This window comes from Indicator indicator, chromosome 36, assembly GCF_027791375.1.
Source record: "Indicator indicator isolate 239-I01 chromosome 36, UM_Iind_1.1, whole genome shotgun sequence".
NCBI lineage: Eukaryota > Metazoa > Chordata > Aves > Piciformes > Indicatoridae > Indicator > Indicator indicator.
This window is the reverse complement of record NC_072045.1, coordinates 5051999-5076775: the sequence shown is the minus strand read 5'-3', so window position 1 is coordinate 5076775 and position 24777 is coordinate 5051999. Positions and strand designations below refer to the sequence as shown.

General features: G+C 51.7%; 1 protein-coding gene across 18 annotated transcripts in view; it reads left to right on the top strand.

Annotated features, from left to right (window-relative positions):
• Nucleotides 1-24777, top strand: part of CELF5 (CUGBP Elav-like family member 5) — a 45741-nt gene that overhangs the window by 1634 nt on the left and 19330 nt on the right. For 10 of the 18 annotated variants that reach the window (XM_054396376.1, XM_054396385.1, XM_054396392.1 and 7 more), the window contains exons 2-3: nucleotides 6630-6712; nucleotides 20772-20820. In XM_054396376.1, the coding sequence (XP_054252351.1) occupies nucleotides 6630-6712; nucleotides 20772-20820 (132 nt within the window). Of the gene's footprint in view, nucleotides 1-6629; nucleotides 6713-20771; nucleotides 20827-24777 lie in introns of all 18 variants that reach the window. The other 8 variants (XM_054396389.1, XM_054396381.1, XM_054396388.1 and 5 more) reach the window with 2 other exon arrangements.

Genomic DNA, 24777 nt, shown 5'->3' with positions numbered 1-24777 from the left:
CCAAACCTGCTACCATCTGACAGGGAGTTGTTAGGTTTCAAATCCAGTAAGAAGGAGAATGGGCCTGAGGCAAGAGGCAATTGCACATTTCATTTCAGTTGACATATTAAATATAGACTGTGTGGTCTGAGCTTAGGTTCCAGGCAGGAGACAGATTCTAGGGATCTGCCACTTAGATATGGAAATTAGAGGGGGCAGCACTGGTATTAGCCAGATCTCTGTGACGTTAACTTGCTGTTAAATGCAGGATTCCTGCAGCAAAATAAAGATAAGCCTTTTGCTTCTGTCATGTTTCAGCTGATGCAGGTGTTGGTCAGAGGTTGTTGGTGCTCTGTTCTGCCCAGGAAAGGCTGTTGAGCTGTGTAGGTTTTTCTGGTGGCTATTGTTGTTTCCGTGCACCTTCAGTCGTCTCCTCCCTGTTTTGCATGAAGTGAAAGGTTGGGATTCCTTTTCTGGTGGCATGGGTTTATGTGTAGCCCCTCAATCAGGTTTGGAAATTGGTGGTGCACCCCTCTGGAGAAGTCATTCCACCACAAGGATGGGGCAAGGGTTTAGCAAGCAGCAAAGAAATGAGACCACCTCCCCCCCCAAATCCAGCCAGCCCTGACCCCATCCTTCCCTGGGACTGGCTGCACTATCTTAGGCTCCATACAAGAAGGCCAACCTGGTGAGGATATGCTGCTCCTGTTGGGATCAGCAGGCCTGGAGGATGCCAGGCCTCACCTGGATGCCATGGTGGCCTGAAGCACTGAACAGGAGCTGGCCAGGCCTTGCCAGCCCCTGCTTAGGGAAGGCTTTGGCAGATCTGGCTAACTGCACTCATCCCTGTGCCACACAGAAGCCATAATCTTTCTGGGGCAGTTGTAACAGCAGATTCAGTTTTCTCTTCCCTGTGTTCCCAGTTCTGCAGTGAGATCTGATTGACACCTCACTTGCATCTTCCATCTGCTTTTTTCCTTTTCTTTCCCTAAATTGGGAGAAGCAGTTGAGTGAGGAGCCAGCACTGCTGGTGAAGCCCAGCAGCTCCTCTTGCAGTCTCTTGCAGCTTGCCATGGAGCTGAGCAGCTGCCTCTCTTCCCAGGGAGGAGGGAAGGGTGGAAAAGGCCTGCCAGGGGCAGGAGGGTATGAATTGGGCTGCAGGGTGTGAGAGCCCCAGAGCTAAGAGTGCCCTGTACAGATGCTGAGAACTGATGAATTCACTGGAGGCAGAGGAGGGCCCTTCAGGCCTCTCAGAAACATGAGCACCATCACAAAATGGTTTTCTTAGTGCCTGACCATGGCTCAGCAACCTGACTACTGCTGGTTGATGCTGTTCCAGCCTCCTAATATTATTCATGAGGCAGTTTTTCTATTTATGTTAATCACAGATACATTTGCATGTTAATGGCAGTGTTTGTCTTAAAGCTAATATTTTCATGGGAAAAGCAGGGAGACATCTGAATAGGCTTTTGGAATGGGTTGGAGGAGACCAAGCAGGGAAAATCAAGTGGAAATTTTTGGCCTTGTGTTCCAGGATTGGGCAGAAGGCAGTTCCTCCATGAGTCTCAACTGTGGCCTCCTGGATGGGTTTCCTAGCAGTGTCCGTGGTAAGGAAAGCGAAGAGATTTTATTTTTGAGTGTGAGATGCTGAGCTGCAGGGGAATGGCAGGGCCAGGAGCAGCCCTCTCACAGGGCATGTGGAGAAGCATGTGGACAGATGGGTGGCTTTTCCAAAGGACAAGGAGGCAAACCTCAACCTCACTTGCCTCACTGGCAGCTGAGTTTTGACTCAGCTTCTGCAGGCTTGTAGATAAGCTCCCCGCTGACTCCATGCTTCCCCTGCTGAAGTATTTGATGTGATTTCTAATGCTAAGCTGAATCTAGAGACCCCACTCTTCTGCAAACTGACAGCCTTTTCTTGCTCAAGGCTTTAGGCTGCTGCTGTCTGGAGTAACATTTAGGATCTGAAGGGACTATAAATCCCAGAGCCGATGTGTGGTTCGTAGGGAGGATCAGGCACAGAATATTTTTTTTCCCCTCTTCTTTTGCTGCAGTCTCTTGCAAGTGGAACTGGGCTGGGTTCTGTTTACAGGGAGCTGGAAACCCTTCTTGAGCCAGTGGGAGTAGGGTGGTGTCACTCAACCCTAAGGAGACATAAAGATTCTTTAGAGATCCTTGGCAGAATGATGATGGCACTAAGTCATAGTTTACACTTAAAGCTTTTTTTCTTTCTTTTTTTCTGAATAGAATTTTTATGATTAGTGTAGCACAGAATTTATGACTAAGGTGGCACAGGATTTCTTCCAGCAGAATCACTACAGTACAGTCTGTAAGTACTACAGCATTTGTAACACAACTGATTTTAGGATTTCTAATCATCTGGACCCCTGCAGATGGGAGGGGCGGGGGGGGTCAGGTTTTCATATGTGCTTTGCTGTATCAATAGAACAATCACAGTCTAGACTCAAAAATCATATAAAAGAAGATGAGTCACTCAGTTCTGGGAGGGAGCAGATGATGCTTCCATGGCCACTGAGGGTCCAGGCTCTCACTGTCCAGCAGTCCAAGTTCCCCCGTTTAGGACTTGTAATGTCTTGATTTTTATAGACAATGCTCTGAGTGCTGTTCTGCTTCCCTGTTCTGTGCGTGGATCATCCACACCACCTGGCTGGCCCCCTTGCCTAGGACCTTCAAGGCCTTTTTAACAACACCCTGAGCAGTTTTTTAACACCATGTCTCATGTCTCAGCAGGCAGAACTGACTTGGTGTTAGAAGTGCCCAAAGGGTCATAAGCCTGTCAGCCCAAGTTTGTTGTGAACTAAAGCAGGAAATGTGGAAGTGAGAAAACCCAGTGAGAGTGACAGGCCCCTTTGCACCTCTGTGCACATCTCCCCACTCTTCAGTGGATCCCTGGGTGAATCTGTCAGGCTCAAAAGTTTTCAGGAGCCTGAAAACCCCAGGCAGGACCCTGTCACAGCATCGAAACCCTCCCTAGCTGGGCAAACATAGTTTTCATTCAGCCTTTGGAACTTACTGGGAGCTTCAGGCACCTGGGCTTGGGCAGGAGGGGGACACAGGAAGGCTGTAGAAAATGCCTGGTGCTTCACTTTTCTTGCTGAAGTAAATACTGCTAAGGAGCAGCTGAAGAGTTACTTTGCAGGAGATAATGTCTCTTCAGGAATGTTCTTTATCCCAAATACTTGTTTACCAGTTAGGCTTAGAGTGCAGTGTTCCTACAACTCCCCTTTCTGTATTTCTGACCAGCACTTTGCAAAGAGAAGAGAATTGACTCCTGCATCCCACCTCCAAACCCTCTGGCTGTGGAGGACAGGAATTGTGTTTCCCAAAGAATGGATTTGATCTCTTTAGCTCCCTCCTTTCCGCAGCCAGCACAGCCTCCCAGATTCCTTCCATTTGGTAAGCAAGGATGAGATTAAATGAATGAGCTGAACGTTCTGAAAGCTTAGAGACGTGGAGAGCTCAGGGATGGAGCAGCAGACAGGGCTGTCCTGTGCCTGTAGGCTTGTTTGTCCCTGTCCAGCCCAGGCACAGTGTTATTAGAGGCTGCCTGAGTGCTGTTTCATGCTGGAGTGAAGGGAGGAGGGAGGACAAGGTGGCTCCTATTGAGCAAATGTCCTTTCAAAGCAGAGCAGCAGCAAGGATTGCCCTGGGAGTGAAAACAGGAGGTTCGAGTGGGACATTTTCAGGCTCCACAGCTGCAGGATGCTTCTGTCTCCAGAGGCTGCTGCCTCTTGGTACAGATAACCTGAGCACCTATATGATGAGCAGTGTCTTGGGCTGCCTTTGCTGGAGGGAAGAGGAGGACTGGAAGGCTCTAGGGAAGGGATTTATGGCACTTTTTTTTTTTTTTTTTTTTTTGGATTGATGCTGTGCTTTCCAAATCCCTGCCCTGCCATGATGACAGTGGTTTGCATAATAACTCTGTCCCTGTGTGAGGAGTGTCTCTCCTTCATTCCCACTAAATGTTGCTCTTTTGTCCAATCCTTCTTTTTAATCCTTATTCTCCCATGGACTGAAGGTTTTGAGCCTGCCAGTGTGTAGTGCCTCAGTTTTGCTGTTCCTGAGCACTGGAATTGGGGCTCAGGGCCTAGGTTTGAGTGTCTAGCTCAGCAGGTAGGTGGCCATAGATTTATTCCTCTCCTGTCCTTACTTTTCTTAGATTTGATGGCTAATTCTCCTGAGACAAGGATGATGTCTTCATTGCACATGGACAGGGTACATTGAAACTCTTGGTAGAATAAATTGCTTGTTCCCAACTCCTGACATGAGAGTTTTCTGTTCTAAACCTGACCCTGTTTATCTTTAGGAGGGGGTCTTGTGTGTCTTGCACAGTAGTGGGAGTGGAGCAGCAGGTGGAATTAAGCAAGCTTCTGCATTTGGGATTCCAGGCCTCCAAATCTGTTAGAAACAGTGCTTGGTCTCTCTGGTTCTACAGATGCTGTTGAGGCTTCTCCTGGTGCTTCACATCACAGCAGTCTGTGAGGGGAAAACAAAAGCAAAGGAAAGCTTCCCCCCAACAACAGAGCCAGCTGCCTTTGCCATGAGAAGTGAAGGCTACCTGCATGCTTCCTGGCCTCACTGCATTTGTTAAATTATCCATCTGGCCTTGGTGCAGCAATTCTGAGTTCAAAACCCTGGGCAATAATCACAGAATGCTAGGGGTTGGAAAGGGACCTCCAGAGATCATTGAGTCCAACCCCCCTGCCAAAGCAGGATCACCCAGTGCAGGTCACACAGGAGTGCATCCAGATGAGTTTTGAAGGTCTCCAGAGAAGGAGACTCCACAACCCCTCTGGGCAGCCTGCTCCAGGCCTCTAGCACCCTCACACCAAGGGAAGTTTCTCCTCACATTGAGCTGGAACCCTCTGGGTTCCAGTTTGTATCCATTGTTCCTTGTGCTCACACTGGGCACCACCAAAAAGAGCCTGGCACCTTCATCCTGACACCCACCCCTCAGATAATTACAGACATTGATAAGATCCCCAGGAGCTTCAACTCCCTGTTAGAGATATTTAATACTTCCCTGCTGTTTCTGAAGGTTTGGGTTAATTTCCCCCCCCCCCACTAGCAAGAGCTGTGAGGACAGATGTGATTTGCTTAGCTGCAGCAACTTCTTGGAGTTGGGGGTGGAAGAACAGCATAGTCTTGTTGCCATGGGTTGGGATTGTCCTGAGGATCACAGGATGCTAGGGGCTGGAAGGGACCTCCAGACATCATCCAGTACCAACCCCTCTGCCAGAGCAAGATCATAGAATCCAGCACAGGTCACACAGGAATGCATCCAGATGGGTCTTGAAAGCCACCAGAGAAGGAGACTCCACAACCCCTCTGGGCAGCCTGGCTTCCACATGGCCTAAAAGTGTTGTGTACTCTGGGAGGGAGGGGAGAGATCTAGACAGCCCCTGCCCTACATCCACTTTTGGATCCATGGAAAGCTGAAGCAGCTTCGGATTACCCCAAGCCAGGCACAAGAAGGTGAGTGGAAGGAACAGGTCTCTCTGGGCCTTAACAATGCATCTGCAGCCCCAGCACAGCTTCCAGCAACAAGCTGAAGGGCCCTGTCCTGCCTTTGCTTAGGATGTGAAATGCCACTGTGAATAGGAGCAGGATGAGTGAAGGGGTCAGATGCATCCTAGCGTTTGGAGTCTATTCTCCAGTGCTTTGCCCATCCTCATCTGAAGCAACTCAAGTGACGGAGCTCCAGGCACTTCCCTGGGGAGATCATTCCACAGTCTAATAAATCTCTCTCTGCTAGGAAATGGTTCTTGATAACCAGCCAAATTTTTCCTCTTTTGCTTAGTTGCATTTGATTATTCTTAGCATCAGAGCACCCAAAGATGATCCCTATTCTTTCTGAAGGGGTTACAGTTCCTCCCCTCCTCCCTTGGCTCCAGTGTTTGGCTAAGATGTTGACTCAAACCTTGACTAAGAATGTCAGGATTTGGCCTTTTCCCTGTGTTTTTCATCTTGCTTCTTGAGTTGGCCCTAGCAGAATGCATTCTGCTTCCTGTCCTCTCTCTTTCCCTCGTTGTGCTTCTGTGTGTTGGTGCACATGGGGTGGGGATGTGCATGGCACAGAAAGGCCTTCTGTAGCATTCCATGAACCTGGATCATCACAGGATCCTAAAATCCCAGTTGCTTTTCTTCTTTCCTTGCCTTTTTGGTAGCAGTAATCACCCTGGGCCTTGCATCTTTTCTGATCTTTGTGGTTTGGGCTGTTTTTCCCACAGGCAGTGCTAGCTTGTCATTTCCTCCCCTGTCGTTTCCCACCTCATTCAACACCCATTTCCAACCTGACTGATTCACTGGGATCCCTTCCATTGCTTCAGCAGACCTTGGATGGGGCCTGCAAGCCCTTGAATGTTGTTTCTTTGTCTTTTGACACATCCAGATGCCACAACATTCTCACCTTTAATTAGCAAGCCCTTCACCCTCTGTTCAACTCTCACCCCAGGGCTGTCCTAGGCAGTTCCTCTGTGCCTGAGCAGAAATGTTGTGATGGAGACCTGCTGGACCAGGGCAGCACCTGTAGTTCTTGTACTTGGGTAACCTGCTGGTACCAGAGAGTAATGTGCTGACCTGCATCTGCAGTTGCATGGCTAACCTGATGCTTGCTGTATCCACTGCAGGTTGTGCATTCCTCACATACTGTGCCAGAGACTCTGCCATCAAAGCCCAGACAGCACTGCATGAACAGAAGACTTTGCCAGGGGTAAGTCCCAGTGAATTGTGCCTGAGGTTCATGCCACGGGGATTGTCAGGGGGAGGGAGGGAGTGAGGGTGAGGAGTGGCTTAGGTTAATGTTCCTGCTTGTGAAAGAGAAGAGTAGTTTGAGGTTTAGAGCAGGGATGTGGGAGCCAAAGCACAGCACTGCTCTTCAAGAGCTGCTGCTCTTTTAGGCATCTTGCTGAGGCCAAGCCTGTCTCTGTGTTGCTCTTTGGTCTCTGTGGTGTGATGTGACATCTTCAGGTACCTGTCCCTGTCACTAGGGAGCTGTGGCCTGTGGGGTGAAGTGAGTGGCCCCAGCCTGCACTGAAAAGTGTCAGGAGACAAGAGAAGGGACCAGGTATGCAGAACTTCCTGGTATATCCACTCCCTGCAGGGCATTGGAACAGTCTCTGGGGTGGTTCTGTGCAGGACCTTTGGGTCATTTTTGGTCATGGTGATGAATTCTTGTGCAGTGGCTGAGCTGGATCAACATCTCAGAAAAAAACCCCAACAAATTCCTTCCCTCCTCCCCCCAAAAAACCAAACTCCCCAAATCTCCCCCTCCAAAAAAAAAAAAAACCCAAAACTACAAGACTTGCCACATCCCATTCTTTGGAAGACAAATGGATTCTATAGCTGAGCCCAAGACTGCTGAATTAGCTGTGGGTCTGTTCCTGGATCCTGCTCCCTCCACAGCTGGTGTTAGGAGCAGAGTGCAGTAGGGATTGCAGGAAGCCAGGCACTGTGGAACAGGTCCCTCCTTGCAGGGAAGTCCTCTGCCTCCCTGCTGGTGAGCTGAAAGGAGTTGTGAATTGTTGCCATTGCCATTTTGGTCTGATTTGAGAGCTTTGACTGGGCAGTTCCCTGGCTGCTCTGAGGGGGTTGATGTTGTAAGGATTCATTTGGAGGTGAGCAGGCAGAGGCCGTTGGGTACTTGTAGACAGAAGCTCACAGGAGGCCCTGAGTGCTGAAGGCAGCAGAATAATTCATGTAAACCAGGGCTCTCTGGAGATGGGTTAGAAATTCTTAACCTTGATGTTTCCTTTTTAACCCATACAGGTCCAAAGAGCTTCCCTCCCCTCTCCCAGCTCCCTTCAGCACCTCCACACACATCCTTTCCCTTATTTCTTTACCTGTGCTCCCTTTTAGCCTGGGCCTGCGCTGCCCTTTGAGGGCTAGAAAATTCCTGTAGCTTTAATCACCACCTAATAGGATCTTTACTAGGTTTGGGTTATCTCAGGGCAGCAAGTGGAAGGAGTGCAGATCACCAGGTGCTCAAATAGTGGTGGAGTGAATTTTGTGGTGAGGGGATAAGGTCAGCTTTGGAGGCTAAAGCAAGGTCATTCGTGTGTTGGTCCAGGGGGAGGATTGAGAGAGTCTGTAAGAGGAAGTCGAAGGATGGAGGAGCAGTTGTGATGAGTCATTGCACAGTGCTGGAACATGATGGAGAGCACAGACCTGTCTGTAGAGGGACTCTGAAAGGTTGTTCCTGTGACACTCAGGAGGTTCAAAGTGATTTCATAGAATCGTGAAATGATTTGGGTTGGAAGGGACCTTAAAGATCATCCAGGTCCAACCCCCCCCCCCCCCCCACCTGCCATGGGCAGGGACATCTTCCACCCTCACCCAACTTGGCCTTGACCACCTCCAGGGAGGGGGAATCCACAGCCTTCCTGGGAACCTGTTCCAGTGTCTCCCCACCCTCACTGTCAAGAATCTCTTCCTCCTCTCCACTCTCAATCTCCTCTCTTCCAGCTCAAAGCCACTGCCCCTCATCCCTTCACTACAAGCCCTCAGTTTTGCTGCAGTTTTACTTCAGGAATTTGTTGCATGTTTTGCTCTCTGCTGTTTGTGCTCTCTGTGGTTACCCAGTGCTGCATGGAGTAGTGTTTAAAGCAGCAGTTTAGCTGAGATATGATGATCTCAAGGCTTTTTATGTTAAGGGAGGTGTAAGAAACTGCTTGGGAATAGGAAGAAGTCTGTGCTAGCTGAGTACTTTGGAACATGTTTGTCTGGAGACAGTTAATGAGCAATGTGGTGTAATTAAGCTTCAGGATTAAGATGAAGATGAGCTGTGCTGTATTTGGAGCTGTCTGTTTTCAGGCTGGCAATCCACCACTTCATCATGTTTAGCCTCTCTGTTGGAAATGAGAGACCTGCAGTGACCAAGGCAGGGAGATTCTCTCTTTTTCGGTCGTTTTAGTGATCCATTTAGAGATGGTTACCACCAGAATGGAAGAGGCTTCCACCCATGATGTGCAGAGTCTTGATGTGTTGGTCTTGGCATGGATATGGGCTGGCTGACCTGAGGTGGCTTGCAGCCCTGTTTTGCTAGCCTGGTTTCACAGAAAGCCAGAAGGTGATCAGCTGTGTAATCACCTTCCCTAAACTCGTGCCTTGCCTGCAGAGCTGGGGAGCTGCTCTCAGGGCAGTCTGGAAGTAACAAATGTGTGAACCTTCCTTTGGGGAAGGAAGGATGGAGCTTCCTGGTACAGAGAGGTAAAGCTCATCCTGGGTGGATTAGCAGAAGGATCTGATCACCCAGGCTTACTCAGGAGCTTAAAAGGATGCCAAGTGAGAAGCTCAACGTGAGCCAGCAGTGCAGCCCAGAAGGCAGCTGTGTCCTAGGCTGTATCAAGAGGACTGTGGCCAGCAGGTCTCTCCCTTTCCCCTGCTCTGCTGAGATCTCGCCTCCAATCCTGCCTCCAGTTCTGGTGTCCCCAGCAGAAGAAGGACACAGAGCTGTTGGGGTGAGTCCAGGAGGCCACAAAGATGATCCAAGGGCTGGAGAGCAGCTCTGCTATGAGGCCAGGCTGAGGAAGCTGGGGTTGTTCAACCTGGAGAAGAGAAGACCCCAGGAGGACCTTAGAGCTGCCTTACAATAGCTGAAGAGATCCTACAGGAGGGCTGCAGAGAGACTTTTCCCTGAGGGTGTCTAGAGACAGGCCAAGGGGGAATGGGTTGAAGCTGAGGGAGAGCAGGGTTAGAGTGGAGCTGAGGAAGAAGTTCTCCAGTTTGAGAGTGGTGAGACTCTGGAACAGGCTGCTTGGGGAGGTTGTGGATGCCTCCTCCCTGGGAGTGTTGAAGGCTGGATGAGGCCTTGAGCAACTGAGTCCGGTTGAGAGGTGTCCCTGCCTAGGGCAGGGAGGTTGGAGCAGATGATCTCTGAGCTCCCTTCCAACCTGAGCCATTCCAGGATTCTCTGTTAGCTGGGCTAAGCAGGAAAAATGCCCTGCCTTGTGGCTGTATGGGCAAGGAGCCTGTTTCCCAACACTGTGGTGTCCCTCAGGTGTGGACAGCAACCTCAGCACAGCCAAAGGGCTGGCATACAGCCAGACAAGGGTTGCCCATCAGCCTGGTGGGCACCTGTGCTAAAGGAGAGAGAGCACATCACCCCCTGCTCACAGCAGCTTGTGCTGTGCAGCAGATAGGCAGGGCCAGCCCCATGGCCACTTCTCTGCCACCTCCTAACCAGCTCCACCTCCTAACCAGCCTGACATGTTCCTATTCTCTTCCCTTCCCATCCTGCATGTGCAAAGCTTTGCTGCCCAGTTTTGCTCCCTGAGGACAGGCTGGGCAACGGCAGGATTCAGTCTGACTGTCCAAATAAAGCAGTTTGCTGGGTTCCAAAGACTCAACTGAGATGGAGACAGATCTGCCTGAGGCACAAACCAGGAACCAGCTCCCTTTGTGAGTCCACAGGCCTTGGGGAAAGACACACAACTCCTGGGGGCTGAAGAGAGGCAAAAATGCTTGGCTCTGAATAGCAGAGGGAGTCAAAGCCCTTAGACTTCTTCCTGAACCTAGAGCCCTCTTCAGCTGCCAGCCAGCTTAGCAGTGCAGTGTTTCACCTTCTCCCCACTCCCTGGAACACTCTTCCCTGGCTTGGTGAAACGATATTATATCTCAATAACCCATTCCTTTGATTCCTGATTGTGCCTTCACTTTGCTGAGTTCTGAAAGGAGCTGGAGAGGTTATTAATGACACGCAGTGATCACACACCAAGTTAAAGCCTCTTGCTAAGTGAAATTTGAGGGGAAAAGCAGCCAGCTTTTCAGTATTTTGCAGAAATGCTTTGTGTCTCTTTTCATTTGCAGTCAGACAGTTGCAAATTACATAAAATTGCTCCTGAAGAAGAGGGGAGGGAGGGGAAAAAAAAAAAAAAGAATAGAAAGGAGGAAGCGGAGGGGGGAAGGTTTAAAAAAGTAATTCTTCTGGCAAGGTACAGTTACAGTTTTATTTCTATGCAGAACAAAGAAGGGCTTGCTGAAAGGTAGGCAAGTAAGTGGCAGAAATTGGTATTGATCCAAGCTGGGAATATGGGCAGTTTAAGAGCAGTGATGGGGGGACTGAAATGTGGCTACATCAGGGGGAGAACTCATGGCTACGGTGCCGGCTTGGGAACGCGGGGACACAGGGATGGAAAATTACAGAGAGCAGCAGCATTATGGCAGAGAGAGGCTCTGGGAATGCACCAGGGGTTGAGATGCTGCAGCACTAACTCAGATGGTTGGGCACAAGGATTAATGCAGAGACCCAGCAGAGCTCGAGCAGAGGGCATCCCTGTGGGCACACCGTCTCCTGTGCTGTCAGGAGCAAGGGCTCACTGTGGGCCATCTGTCAGGATCCACAGCCTGTGATGATCTGAGGGAACACAGGTGACTGGAGGGGGTTTGGTGGAGAGGTCTAAGCATCTCATTCCCCCCTCACCTTTCTTTAGTACGAGTGCTGATGTGAAACCAGCCTGGCCCAGGTTTGCTGAAAGTTTCTTGCCGTGGACACTACAGGATGCTGTAGCTGGCAAAGCTGAGGAGCGGTGGAGGGGGCCTGAAGGTTTGGTTGGGGGCTGAAGCTGGGCTCTGGTTGTTGGTCTTAGAGGTAGCCCCTGCAGTTTGAGCCTGTGGGCAGGGCAGAGAGATGTTTCTTGTGTCCATCCTGCAGGTTTGTTAGACAGTATCAGCAAATTCATGAGAGCCATGCAACATTATCAGTAGAAAACAGCAATAACAGAGAGCAATCAGGGCTGGCTCGTTGAAATGGCAGCAGCAGGATGTGAAGGCACCTGAGCTGAAGCAGTCCCATGATGAGGAGCCACAGAAGCATCTGTTCACTGCAGAGAGAATTGCAAATGCTTATGAGGGTGGAGGTTTGGCTTGAGGGGCTGAGAACTATCTGTGAGGCAAGGCAGCAGCCCTATGAAGTACATACCCTGAAGAGGCAGGGGGAGAGCAAGCTGCCAAGGCAAACATTGGCTCCTGCTGCCTACAGGATTGGGAGGATAATAAAATTAAAGATCACCTCCAGTTCCCACACAGTGACAACAGCACACATCCAGGCTCTGGGCTGTGCACCAGGGGCCTCCCTTTCTCCCTAGAACTGTTGCCCTTTGCACAACTGGGTGCTGACATTTCCCTCTAGCATGGAGGCTTCTGTCTGTTGGAGCTGGCACCTGTGCTGGTGGGCACCTGGGCACCAACCCACACAGAGCTGCATCTCTGCAAAGACACCCCCACTCCTGAGCATGACTCTGCACTGGTTTGGTTGAGGGCACAGAAGTGTTTGTGGATGTGGCTGTAGAATCACAGAGTAGTTTAATGTTGGCAGAGACCTCTGGAGTCTGTGGTGGTCAAACCCTGCTCAGAGCAGGGCTGCCTGCATCTGATCAGTGATCAGGTGAGTTTTGGATATCTCCAAGGAGATCCTGCAGTCACTCTGGGCCTCTCTTCCTCTCTGTGCACCCAGCCAAAGTGAAGCAGTTTGTCTGGTGTCAGCCATAAGTGCTGTGGCTCAGCCCGGAGAAGAGATGGCTCAGAGGATTCTTAGGGTGGCACAGGACTTAGGCCCATTTCCAGTGGATTCTCCCGTGGGCCTGTGGTTATTGCAGGAGATTTTGCACTGCTCAGACTGTTAAGGGTTGCCATGGGAACTGGTACACTGGGCCTGTGCTCAGCAGCCAGGGCAGAGGCTTCTTGCTGCCATCTGCTTGGCCCTGTCTGCAGCTACCACTGGGTGTTAAATGAGCAGAGACCTCTTCCCCAGCCACTGCAATTAACTTGCCATGGAGGGAGAAGAGGAGGAGTGGGCATGGCTGCACTGAGGCACTGACTGCAGGCTGTTAACCTTCCCTTACAGCCACGAAGCCTCTGCAAGCTCTGCAGACCTGGCTGGCTGTCAGCTCAGGCTTCCTGTGCCCCTCACTCTGCCCTTTGCCAGTTTGCTGAGCTCCTTGGAGGCTCCTACTTGCTCATGGAGAAGCAGCTGAGCCTGGCTAGGTGGCCAGTGAAGCAGGGGCAGTGGTGCAGCAGTGAGTGCAGGCCAGGATGGGTGTTGAATTGAGGTGAGGAGAAAGTTCTTCCCAGAAAGAGGAATTGACCATGGAATGTGCTGCCCAGGGAGGTGGTGGAGTCTCCATCCCTGGTTGAAAGAAAGCTTGGACCAGGGTTTAGTTGTCAGGTGGTGTTAGGTATTAGGTAATAGGTTGGACTTGATGATCTCTGAGGTCTTTTCCAACCTGGTTGATTCTGTGGTGATTCTGTGGATGTCTTCTCCAACCAGCTTGACAGACAGATCAAAGCCAGTCGAGTGTGGCAGTGTTCCCAGCTTTCACCTCTCCAGCTTTCTTACACTTCCTCAGAGTAACTTGGTGACCCACCTCATAGCATCTTCTTCCTGCTTTTTGGAGGCCTGCTAACCACTTTCTACCTTACTTTGAGCTTCTGTGATTAAAGCCTCCTTGGGCAAGCTGAGGACAGCATGACCCTGCCTCTGCTGGAGCAAGATCCTGCAGCTGACACAGGACTCTGGGGCTGAGGACCAAGATCTCCTTGGGCCTGTGGCTTTCTGGTGGCCAGAATGATCTCTTCTGGGCTTGAAGGACTTGCTTAGAGGAGCATTGGGGGTTTTCAGTTCCTTCAGCTCTGTCTCACAAGAATGGGGAGGAGCAGGAGGATATTTGGGGCCAAATACTGCTCTTTACACTACAGAAAAGCCTCCTTGAAACCAGAAAGGTACTCACCTGAATTTGGCCCAGGATTTTGCCTTCCTGTTGCCTCTGGGGGAACCTTGTTGTCCTAGCACCTGTAGAAAAAGGATTTGAGGAAGCTGCTACTTTCATCTCCTCACCTAAAAAGCTGCTTGGACCTTCAGTGGCACTAATCACAAGTGACAAGGAGAGGTCAGGGCAAAAGAGGGAAGATTGTCTAAATGTCCTCCTTGATGCAGTGCCCTGTGGTGCACTGAAACATCAAGGAAGGAGCCCCACGAGGACAGACTGACCACGGAGCTTTGAGAGGCTGCACTTAAAACATGTCCACCAAACAGCCAGGTCCACAGTCAGGGCTGTAATTGCTGTGCTGGGCTGGCTTCCCTACTGGGTGTCTGATGTTAATGCACAGTAATGGTGCTGTCACTTCCACAGAGAGAGGAGGGAGACACAAAGGCTTTCTGAGTCATGGCGATACGTTCCTTGCCTTGCCTCCCAGAGCAGCACTAGCTCCAGTGGAGACAAGGTTGTCTGACTGTGTTAAAGGAGAAGGAACACAGCACAGCAGAGAAGCCAAGAGGCAAAGCAGCCAGTGGTGTGTTGTGGTCTGCGTGCTGCTTGGCTGGCTGCTTCCTGCCTCCTGCCTGCACTCGGCTTTGGGGGGAAAGAGGGGGTAGCTTCCATGCTCTGCCTGATTTGCCCTCTGTGCTGGGGTTAGGGAAAATACCTCCCAAAGAAATAGAAGTGATGAGTTGGAGAGTTTGAGTCCTCTTCCTGGTGACACAAAGCAGTTGGGTGAAGTCCTTCAACAATCATGGAATTGGCAGGGTTGGAAGGGACCTCAAGGCTCAGCCAGTTCCAACCCCCCTGCCATGGGCAGGGACACCTCACACCACAGCAGGGTGCTCAGAGCCACATCCAGCCTGGCTGCAAAAACCTCCAGGGATGAGGCTTCCACCACCTCCCTGGGCAACCTGTTCCAGTGTCTCATCACCCTCTTGGGGAAAAACTTCTTCCTAACATCTGATCTGAACCTACCCATTTCTATTTTTGTTCCATTCCCCCCAGTCCTATCCCTACCTGACACCCTCAAAAGTCCCTCCCCAGCTTTCTTGTAGGCCCCCTTCAGGTACTGGAAGGCCACAAGAAGATCTCCTCAGAGCCTTCTCCTCTCCAGACTGAGTAGCCCCAAGTCTCTCAGTCTGTCCTCACAGGAGAGGTGCTCCAACCCTCTGCTCATCCTCATGCTCATGCAAAAAGAGATGGCCTTAGCCATGCAGGCAGGAGGTGTGGTGGTTTGGACTGTGGACCTTTGCATCCTGCTTCTGTCACAGCCTTACTGCATGACCTTCATCATCATGTGCCTTGATTCCTCCACCTGGTACACAGGACTCATAATTATCCTTGTCTCCTCCATAATGGAATTGGATGGGGTGAATTCATAAGCAGCCTTCAGAGCTGTGATGGAATGGTGCTTGTTGCTAATGTTGCTGATGTTTCTGTGTGAGATCAATTTTCCCCTTTCTCAGGGCAGGGTGGTTGTCCTGGAGAGAGGCTGGAGGTGCACTGAGATGGCAGTGGAAAGGTGCAAGCAGCAGACTGGAGCAGTGATGCTGGCACCAATCCGTCACTGCTCGCACTCCTGACCAGAAACAGAATCCAAATGAGCAAACCAGCCTTGAGATTGATGTGCTCTGCACAGCTAGAAGTGGTTGTGATTATTCAGGCAGAGCATTTTTAACTGGCCAGAAGAGGACCAGCCCACAATTTGCAAAGCCTAAGAGCTTAGGACCTGATTCTGCCAATAGCCTTGGATGCCTTTTGGTTCCTGACGTCCCAGAGGAGTCAGCCTGCGTTGTGTGTTTCATGTTCTCTGCCTCTGACCCTCTTAACACTATGAGCTTCCCCTGCATTGCACCTGAGGGGCTATTTTACATCACTTACTCCTAATTAATAGAGAGGCTTGCCCTGCCATCCCAGGGGGCTTTCTCCTTCCATCCAGCTTGTGCAGTTTGAAAGCTGAGGAAGCAAGAGCTAAAGGTCAGTGCTCCTCTCTGGAGAATGTGGCTTCCAGATTGCTGAGCTCATGCTGGGCAGCAGTGGAAATGTGGGGAGCTGGTTCACCCCCAGAAAGAGCTTTTTGGGGGTGTGGTGAGGGAAATGGGGGTGAGAAATGGTGAAACCAACAACAAATCTTCCTCTGGCTTTAGTGGAGCCAGGAACTGTCCTTAGATCCTCGATCCCAAGAGGGCTGCAAGGGTAGGGGAGCATTTCTCTGAAAGCAAGGTGGGGATCCCAAACAGAGCATGGTTCCCCATTTCTCTCTGCTGACCAGATGCTGGGGGTGGGATGTAATCTAAACATTCACCAGCAAGGCCTCTGCCCTGGAAGCCTCCAGGCTCCTCTGGGCTGCAGTGACTCTCTTACCACTGGTATCTCCTCACTGCAACCCAAGGGCTGTGCAGGAACCAGAGCTGGCAGTGCTTTGGAACATCTAACAGTCAGTCTGGTGGGCAGTACAGCTTGGTGCCCCATCAGGCTCACCAGCTGCTCCCCACCAGTGGTGCCAAAGCAAGCAAGCTACCAAAGGTTGTGTGCTGGGGAGGAGGAGAGTGATGCAGAGAGAGAGAGAAACATCGTCTGTGGGAGCAGCAGGCTGCAGAGGGGAAAGCTGTGCTTGGAAAGGGAAGGTGTGCATCCAACCAGGAGGGCAAACGGGAGGGAGAAGCTAAAGGGAAGGGGAGCAGGGGGAGCTTTGCCCCCTCCCATGTGCTGCCCATCTGGTGTCCATTGCTGCGTGTGACTCCAGAAGGTTTCTTGAGTCCAGTGCCTCATGGAGCTGCCAGCTCTTAGCCCGTGTGTGGGAAGGACTGTGAAGTGTGGGAGTGGAGGGTTCAGGATGGGGGACATTTGGCCTGTAGTGGCCTGACAGCATATGCTAAATATTAATTAATGTGTTGTTCTTCAGAAAGGAAGAAGAAGAAGAGGAATGCTCAGCTGAATAATTTAATGAGGAAAATAAAGCTCAGCTAGCGAGGCAGGTAGAGGCTCATCAATCATTCCCTCAGGTCCTCCATGGCACATGTGTGTTCCCAGCCTTGTGTTCATGGCTCTGCATCTGCACCTGCTTGGCACTTGGAATTTATGGCAGGCACATCCTGACTCTTGGGACTGGGGGCCCAGCTGGGCACCTACAGATATGGCTTTCTTAGACTCAGGGGTGGCCTCTGATTGCTGTGCAGCTTGAGATGGTGTCTGGAGGCCAGCAGAACTTGTCCTTCCAGAGGCTGCTGTGCAAGCCAGAAGCATGTCCTCCTTGTTGTCCTGCTGCTCTCTTTTCTTCCTCGAATGGAAGGGGTAAATCCTGGCCATCTTTCCTGTCTGTTGAGTTCCTGTAGAGAGACAGAGCTCCCTGAGACCTGTACACAAAGTTTAGGACCTCACAAGGACTCTTCTGACAGCTTGCAACCTGTGTTGTTGAGTTAAAGCAGCTGTGGACTCCTTACATTTGTAGGCTCAGGCTTCTGCTTGAGAGGCCTTTGGTGTTTGGTTCATCTTTGGTGGCAGCATGGGCCTTGGAAGGCCTGGAGTGGTGGTGTCCTGCTTGTGGAAGCCTCTGGGTGTCCACTTCTCTGCAAGGAGGACCATGCCTGCCTTTGCCTCGCTTGGGAGTCCTCCCATCTGAGCAAGCAGCAAGCAGAGAATCTTGCTCTTCTCCTGTTCTCCTCATCTGGCCACATTTCTGGTGCTTTGTTTTCTCCTCCTTCCCCACATCATCTCCCAGAGCAGATGCAAACCAGCCCAGAGACCAGACCTCAGTCCCGTGGGTGGCTTTCAAAGCCCCCGGAGCCGGCAAGGTCTCTGGAAACGGACAGCTCGACTGAGGGCTTGCTCTGACGTTGGCAGAGGGGGGGAAATCTTCCCATGCCCTGCCGTGGTGCCCTGTCAGGTAGGCAGGAGAGAAGCTGTTGGCACAGCTGTGGAGCTCAGAGCAGCCCACATGTGCGATCTCACCCCGGGCAGCCCTCCCCCTTCCTCCTGTCACTGCAGCCAGACACCGCTTCCAGACTCGCACCGGCGCTGAGCCCACGTCACTGCTGCCATCAGTTCTGGCACCTCTCCCGCCACTGCTGTCTTGTGGGCACCCTGCCATGGCCCTGCTGTGGGCATGTGGCCCTGCTGTGTGTGTGTGTGTGGCCCCGGAGGGTGTCCTCTCCTATGGTGGGCAGGGTCCTAAGGCCAGCCACGCTGCCCAGCCCAGGGGCAGGCCCTGCAGTGCACCCTTGGCTGCATCGCAGTCCCTGGGATGTTGGGGGGGGGGGGGGGGGAGGGAAGGGGTGGACAGATGGGTAGAGGGGGGCCCCCTCCCCAGAGATCATATCAAAATGTCTCTTTTGTGCAAAGCAGAGGGAATGCCCCCAAGAGCTGGTTTCCATGGCAACCACAAATGTCAGGTTCCGTGTGGTGAATAACCGTTTCCATGACAACACCTCCTTTACCCTAGGTGCTGGGAACTGGAGTGACAGCCCTGTTGGGGGAGGGGACAGGGAGATGTCCTCAGGTACTTAACCCCCTCCTTCACCTCCCCCCATCCTTTCCAACTCCTTGCCCCAAGCCTTCAGCCCCAGCATCCCTGGGTGGGTCCATGCTCACGTGGGGGTGTGATGCTTTTGGCTTCCATAGCATCCCTCCTTCCCTCCCTTCCCCCATATGGATTTGCTCCTCACAGAAACTGAGATCTGAGTCTGTCCCTCCAGCTCCCTCCCCATCTGTTTAGCTTAATCCTGGTTTTGCATCCTGAGTAGAAACAAAGCTATTTCTCAGTGCTGTGGGAGCAGTGGGGAACGAGGTGGCCAGCTGCCCCTCTTGGCTCCACACTGAGCCTTCTCTTTCCAGCACACATCTGGGCTGCCTGCCCTCTCCCTCCCAGCCTGCTGCCCAAACACCCCCAGCCTCAGCAGTCAGGGGCACGTTGCCAGAGGCTGTGAGCAGTGATAGGAGCCACAGCCTCTCAGTGAGGGAGTTGGAGGCTTTCTGGAGTAATGTCTGACTGCATCCTTCTGAACCCCTGCCTCCCATCCCGGCTCATGGGCTGAAGGAGCAGCAGCCCAGGGGCTGAGGAGTAGCAGTGCTGCACATGCTGGGGCCACATGGCAGCACAGCCTGGTGTTAGGAGCTCTACAAACCCCTGCAGCTGGGCAGGAGTGGGAAAGGGACCCTCTGCTTTTCCCTCTCCTCCAAATGGCACAGCAGGTCCTGGGAGCTGAGGTGCAGCGTGGCAGCAGCTTGGCCTTCCTTTGGGGAGCTGCCAGCCAATCCCTGGCTCTGCCAAGCAGCCCCATGCCACTCCTTGAGGCATGGATGGTATTCCTTGGGGCTGGTCCTAGCTTCTGCTCATCCTGCCTGAGATCCAGCAGTCACTGGGAGCCAGCTCACAGCCCCCAGCTGCCACAAGCACTCTCCTGTGCCCAGCAGTCCGTGCTGTGCCATGCCATGGGCAGCCTTCAGCTTGGCATCTCTGTCCAGTGAGCTGCAAAGTTACTTCAGGAGTCTCCTCTAGCTGTCATGACTGTGGGCTCTGCCTCTGGTTTCTGGCCAGCCTGGCTCAGCCACCACTTGGAGGCTGACAGCAGCTCCACATTTTGCATGCTGGCTTCTAAAGACATCTCAGTTAGTGACTTTTATGTCTTGCTTTCATTTGCAGTCTTGTTGGTGTTGCTGTTTTTCCTGAGGGTGTTTCCTAAGAGAGGGGACAGAGGATGATGCCTGCACCTGCAGCTTGTGTGCAGGTCTCAGCTGCAATGTTCTGTGTGGGTTTTGTGATGGATGTCACTGACTGAAGTCACCGTCAGCCTCTGTGAACGGTGCTGAGAGACGTGGAGTGAGCTGTGCTGTGAATGTGGAAGTCTGCCTTGGACACTGCTCCTCAGAGGAGATCTGGCTCAGTTGGATCCTGCTAGCCTGGGAAGGAGGCTACAGCTTGTCCCTGCCTTTCAGGGCAGCACAGGTCACCCCCAGGCCCTGCAGCAGACTTGCACTGCTTTGCAATGGGCTGGAGCTGTGGGTTACTAAATGCAGCAGCCCTGGGGTAGAAGTGATTTGCTGTCTTCACCTGGACAGTCCCCTCAGCACCTGAGCTGAGCTACCACTCAGGCTTGTTGCCCTTGGTTGGGTTGTTGCTGGTGACTCTAACAGGTGTAAGAGAGGTAAACAGCTCAGCTCTTCTCCACATACAAGTGAGAGGAGTTTTGGTGCTTTCAGCTTGAGCATTGCCTCTGTGGACAGGTGTTGCTGGAGAGCATCTCTGCCCTTCTCTAGATCTACTCTGGTGCACTGAGCTCTGACTGCATGAGGGCTGGGGAAGGGGAAACAACATCCCTGCTTGGTGTACTGCTCCTAGCCATGCTCAGAGGCAGTCTGTCCTCCGTCCTGTAGGGGAAGTAAGTGGCTCAGGTAGGTGAGGTGACCAGTGGAACACTGGAACAGGTTGCCCAGGGAGGTAGTTGAGGCCCCATCCCTGGAGACACTGCAAGTGAGGCTCAAAAAGGCTCTGGGCAACCTGATCTAGCTGAGGATGCCTTTGCTTACTGCAGAGGGGGTTGGACTGGATGACCTTTGGAGGTCCCTTCTGACCCAGACCATTCTATGGTTCTACATCTGCAGTGAGTCAGAGCAGGCAAAGGAGGAGCTGCCAGGCATAGTCTCACCTCAGGCCACCCTGACCACTGTTCAGGCTCTAGCTTCACGGGGGTGAGCTGCTTCCTTGGAGTCCTTTCTTTGCCACTTGCTGTGTCTGAGGAGAAGGAGGAGGAAGAGGAGGAGGAGGAGGTTTCTGCATCGTGGGCACTTGCAGCAGGCAAGCAGCTGAGCAGGGAGAAGAGCCAGATTGCCTCCTCAGAAGGCTCAAATCCATGCCGTCCCTTCTCCAAAGGGTTCTGGTTGCCGTCACAACGTCTTGGCTTTCCTTCTGCCACTCTCCCTGCTCTGCACAGCAGGCAGAACAGGGGCACCCTGGTGCCAGTGCTGTGTGCCAGGCAGATGGGCCAAGCTCTAACCCTCTGCATTTCTCTTCCATTGCAGATGGCGCGCCCGATTCAAGTGAAACCTGCAGACAGCGAGAGCCGTGGAGGTAGTTGTCATCTCTCCTTGTTTCTCCTTTGGTGCCTTTTGTGCTTGCCAGGAGGGACCAAACAAAGAGAGGAGGTCCTGACCTGGCCTGCATCTCCCCACACTCTGTCTGAAGGGGGATGTGTGTGTGGCAGGGAGGGGCAGGAGGAGAGGGTGAGGGATAGGTTTTGATAGAGAGCCTTCAGCTTGGCCATAGCAGGCAGCTGAGAGCACCCCAAGTGCTAAAGGAAACGCTGTGGCTGCCCACTCCACTTTTGCCCAGCCCTTTGAGGGTCCTATCAGCCTGCCAGGGTTTGTCTCTGCCCCTTCCCCCACCCCCAAACTGGTCTCTGAAGCAGGCATGCACTGTGGTGTACGGCACCAAGGGTCCTGGAGGGTGCAAGCAGCTGTGAAGAGGCTTCTGAATTCTTACACCTGAGCAGCCCAATGGAAGGCAGATCCCTGCACCAGCAGCAGCAGCAGCAGCAGCAGCAGCAGTGGCTTTTTAACCTCTTCAGCTTGTAGCTGAATCTGCTGTCTGCAGCTCCCTCCTCTGCCTCCCCCATGGCTGCTGCACTCTCAGCCTCTCCGCTCTCAGTCCTGCAGCAGCCCCCACCACACTGCCAGGGCCCAAGAGCTGTTGCAGAAAATAGCATGTGATGGGCAAACAGAGTCTGGAGAGGAAGGATGCTGAGTTTAGGCCTGAGATGGAGGTGCTGTCAGCCTGCAGGGGACCAGCTGGGTGAGAGCTGTGTGCGCTGAGTACTTCAGCGAGGGAGGATGGGGAACAGGAGAAATCTCTGAGAATTTAATGGGGAGCTCACAGCAGCTCAGATGCCTCCTCCAGGTGGAGAAGGTTTGCAACTCCAGCCTTTTCCAAAGTGATGAACCCATTTTGCTGCTTTTCCCTTGTCTTCCCTGTGCACTTCTCTTCCTCTCCATTCCTTCATCTGCCTCTCCATACCTTGTGCTGTCAGTGCTGCCTCTGGAAGGAGTTCAGTGGTGGGGAGGGGAGAATTTGTGTCAGATGTTTGTTGTCTTGGGCAGCAGATCCTGCATGCTGGGTTTAGATTTGGAAGGCTTTTGTTTGGAGTTTTTCACAGGGGTCACTTCCAAACAGTTTGTGGTTAGTTTTAATCATAATTAAGAAATTTATTCCTTCCCTGGCAGGAACAAAATTTTAATCTGAAAGTGTTTATGTGATCTCCTTTAAAAAAAACCCCAAAGAAGTTGATCTAAGTCAGATTATTTTTCCAAACAGAATCCACAGCTTCTCATTATTTATTTGAGGGCTGACACCTGACTTTTACTGGATTCTGGGTGGTTTTATTCCTGAGAGTCTCAGACATGCCACCTACAGACAAAGACCTGTGGCTTCAGCCCCCAAGGGAAAGAGCATGTCTGAAACATGAATGACTCAATTCAGCTCACCTTCCTTCAGCCCCTGTGGGTTCAGGGTTGAGTTTCAGGTCCTTCTCCATGTTGTAGACAGTAAAAGGAGACCAGTGCCTTCAGGGTGATTCAACAGTGATGCTAGACTGGGTGAGCTGTCCTTGAGAGGTGCCTGCAGTGGAGATGAAGGAAGATGACTGCTGCCAGATGTCTCATGGATTCATAGATACATTGAATGGGTTTGGTTGGAAGGGACCTTAAAGATCAGCCAGTTCTAATCCCCCTATCATGGGCAGGGACACCTCCCACCAGCCCAGGTTGCTCAAGGCCTCATCCAGCCTGGCTTTGAACACCTCCAGGAAGGGGGCAGCAACCTATTGCAGTGCCTCCCCATCCTCAATCCCAAGAATTTCCTCCTCAGCTCCAATCTCAATCTCTCCTCTTCCAGCTCAAAGCCATTGTCCCTCATCCTGTCACTCCCAGCCCTTGTCAAAAGTCCCTCCCCAGCTCTCCTGTAGCCCCTTAAGGCACTGGAAAGCTGCTCTGAGGTCTCCTTGGAGCCTTCCCCAGGCTGAATCCCAGCTCCCTCAGCCTCTCTTCATAGTAGAGGTGCTCCAAATGGCACACAGAACCACTGCAGGTACACAGAACCACTGCAGGTACACAGAACCATTGCAGGCACACAGAACCATTGCAGGTACACAGAACCATTACAGGCACACAGAACCACTGCAGGCACACAGAACCATTGCAGGTACACAGAACCATTACAGGCACACAGAACCACTGCAGGCACACAGAACCATTGCAGGTACACAGAACCATTACAGGCACACAGAACCACTGCAGGCACACAGAACCATTGCAGGTACACAGAACCACTGCAGGTACACAGAACCATTACAGGCACACAGAACCATTGCAGGCACACAGAACCATTACAGACACACAGAACCATTACAGGCACACAGAACCATTGCAGGTACACAGAACCATTGCAGGTACACAGAACCATTACAGACACACAGAACCATTGCAGGTACACAGAACCATTGCAGGCACACAGAACCATTGCAGGTACACAGAACCATTACAGGCACACAGAACCATTACAGGCACACAGAACCATTGCAGGCACACAGAACCATTGCAGGTACACAGAACCATTGCAGGCACACAGAACCATTACAGGCACACAGAACCATTGCAGGCACACAGAACCATTGCAGGTACACAGAACCATTGCAGGTACACAGAACCATTACAGGCACACAGAACCATTACAGGTACACAGAACCATTACAGGTACACAGAACCATTGCAGGTACACAGAACCATTGCAGGTACACAGAACCATTGCAGGCACACAGAACCATTACAGGCACACAGAACCATTACAGGCACACAGAACCATTGCAGGTACACAGAACCATTACAGGCACACAGAACCATTGCAGGCACACAGAACCATTGCAGGTACACAGAACCATTACAGACACACAGAACCATTGCAGGTACACAGAACCATTGCAGGCACACAGAACCATTGCAGGCACACAGAACCATTACAGGCACACAGAACCACTGCAGGTACACAGAACCATTGCAGGTACACAGAACCATTGCAGGCACACAGAACCATTGCAGGTACACAGAACCATTGCAGGTACACAGAACCATTACAGGTACACAGAACCACTGCAGGTACACAGAACCATTGCAGGTACACAGAACCATTGCAGGCACACAGAACCATTGCAGGTACACAGAACCATTGCAGGTACACAGAACGATTGCAGGCACACAGAACCATTGCAGGCACACAGAACCATTGCAGGTACACAGAACCATTACAGGTACACAGAACCATTGCAGGTACACAGAACCATTACAGGTACACAGAACCATTGCAGGTACACAGAACCATTACAGACACACAGAACCATTGCAGGTACACAGAACCATTGCAGGCACACAGAACCATTGCAGGTACACAGAACCATTGCAGGTACACAGAACCATTACAGACACACAGATCCATTGCAGGCACACAGAACCATTACAGACACACAGAACCATTACAGGTACACAGAACCATTGCAGGTACACAGAACCATTACAGACACACAGAACCATTGCAGGCACACAGAACCATTACAGGTACACAGAACCATTGCAGGTACACAGAACCATTGCAGGCACACAGAACCATTGCAGGTACACAGAACCATTGCAGGTACACAGAACCATTGCAGGTACACAGAACCATTGCAGGCACACAGAACCATTACAGGCACACAGAACCATTGCAGGCACACAGAACCATTACAGGTACACAGAACCATTACAGGCACACAGAACCATTACAGACACACAGAACCATTACAGGCACACAGAACCATTACAGGCACACAGAACCATTACAGACACACAGATCCATTGCAGGCACACAGAACCATTACAGGCACACAGAACCATTGCAGGTACACAGAACCATTACAGACACACAGAACCATTGCAGGTACACAGAACCATTGCAGGCACACAGAACCATTACAGGCACACAGAACCATTGCAGGCACACAGA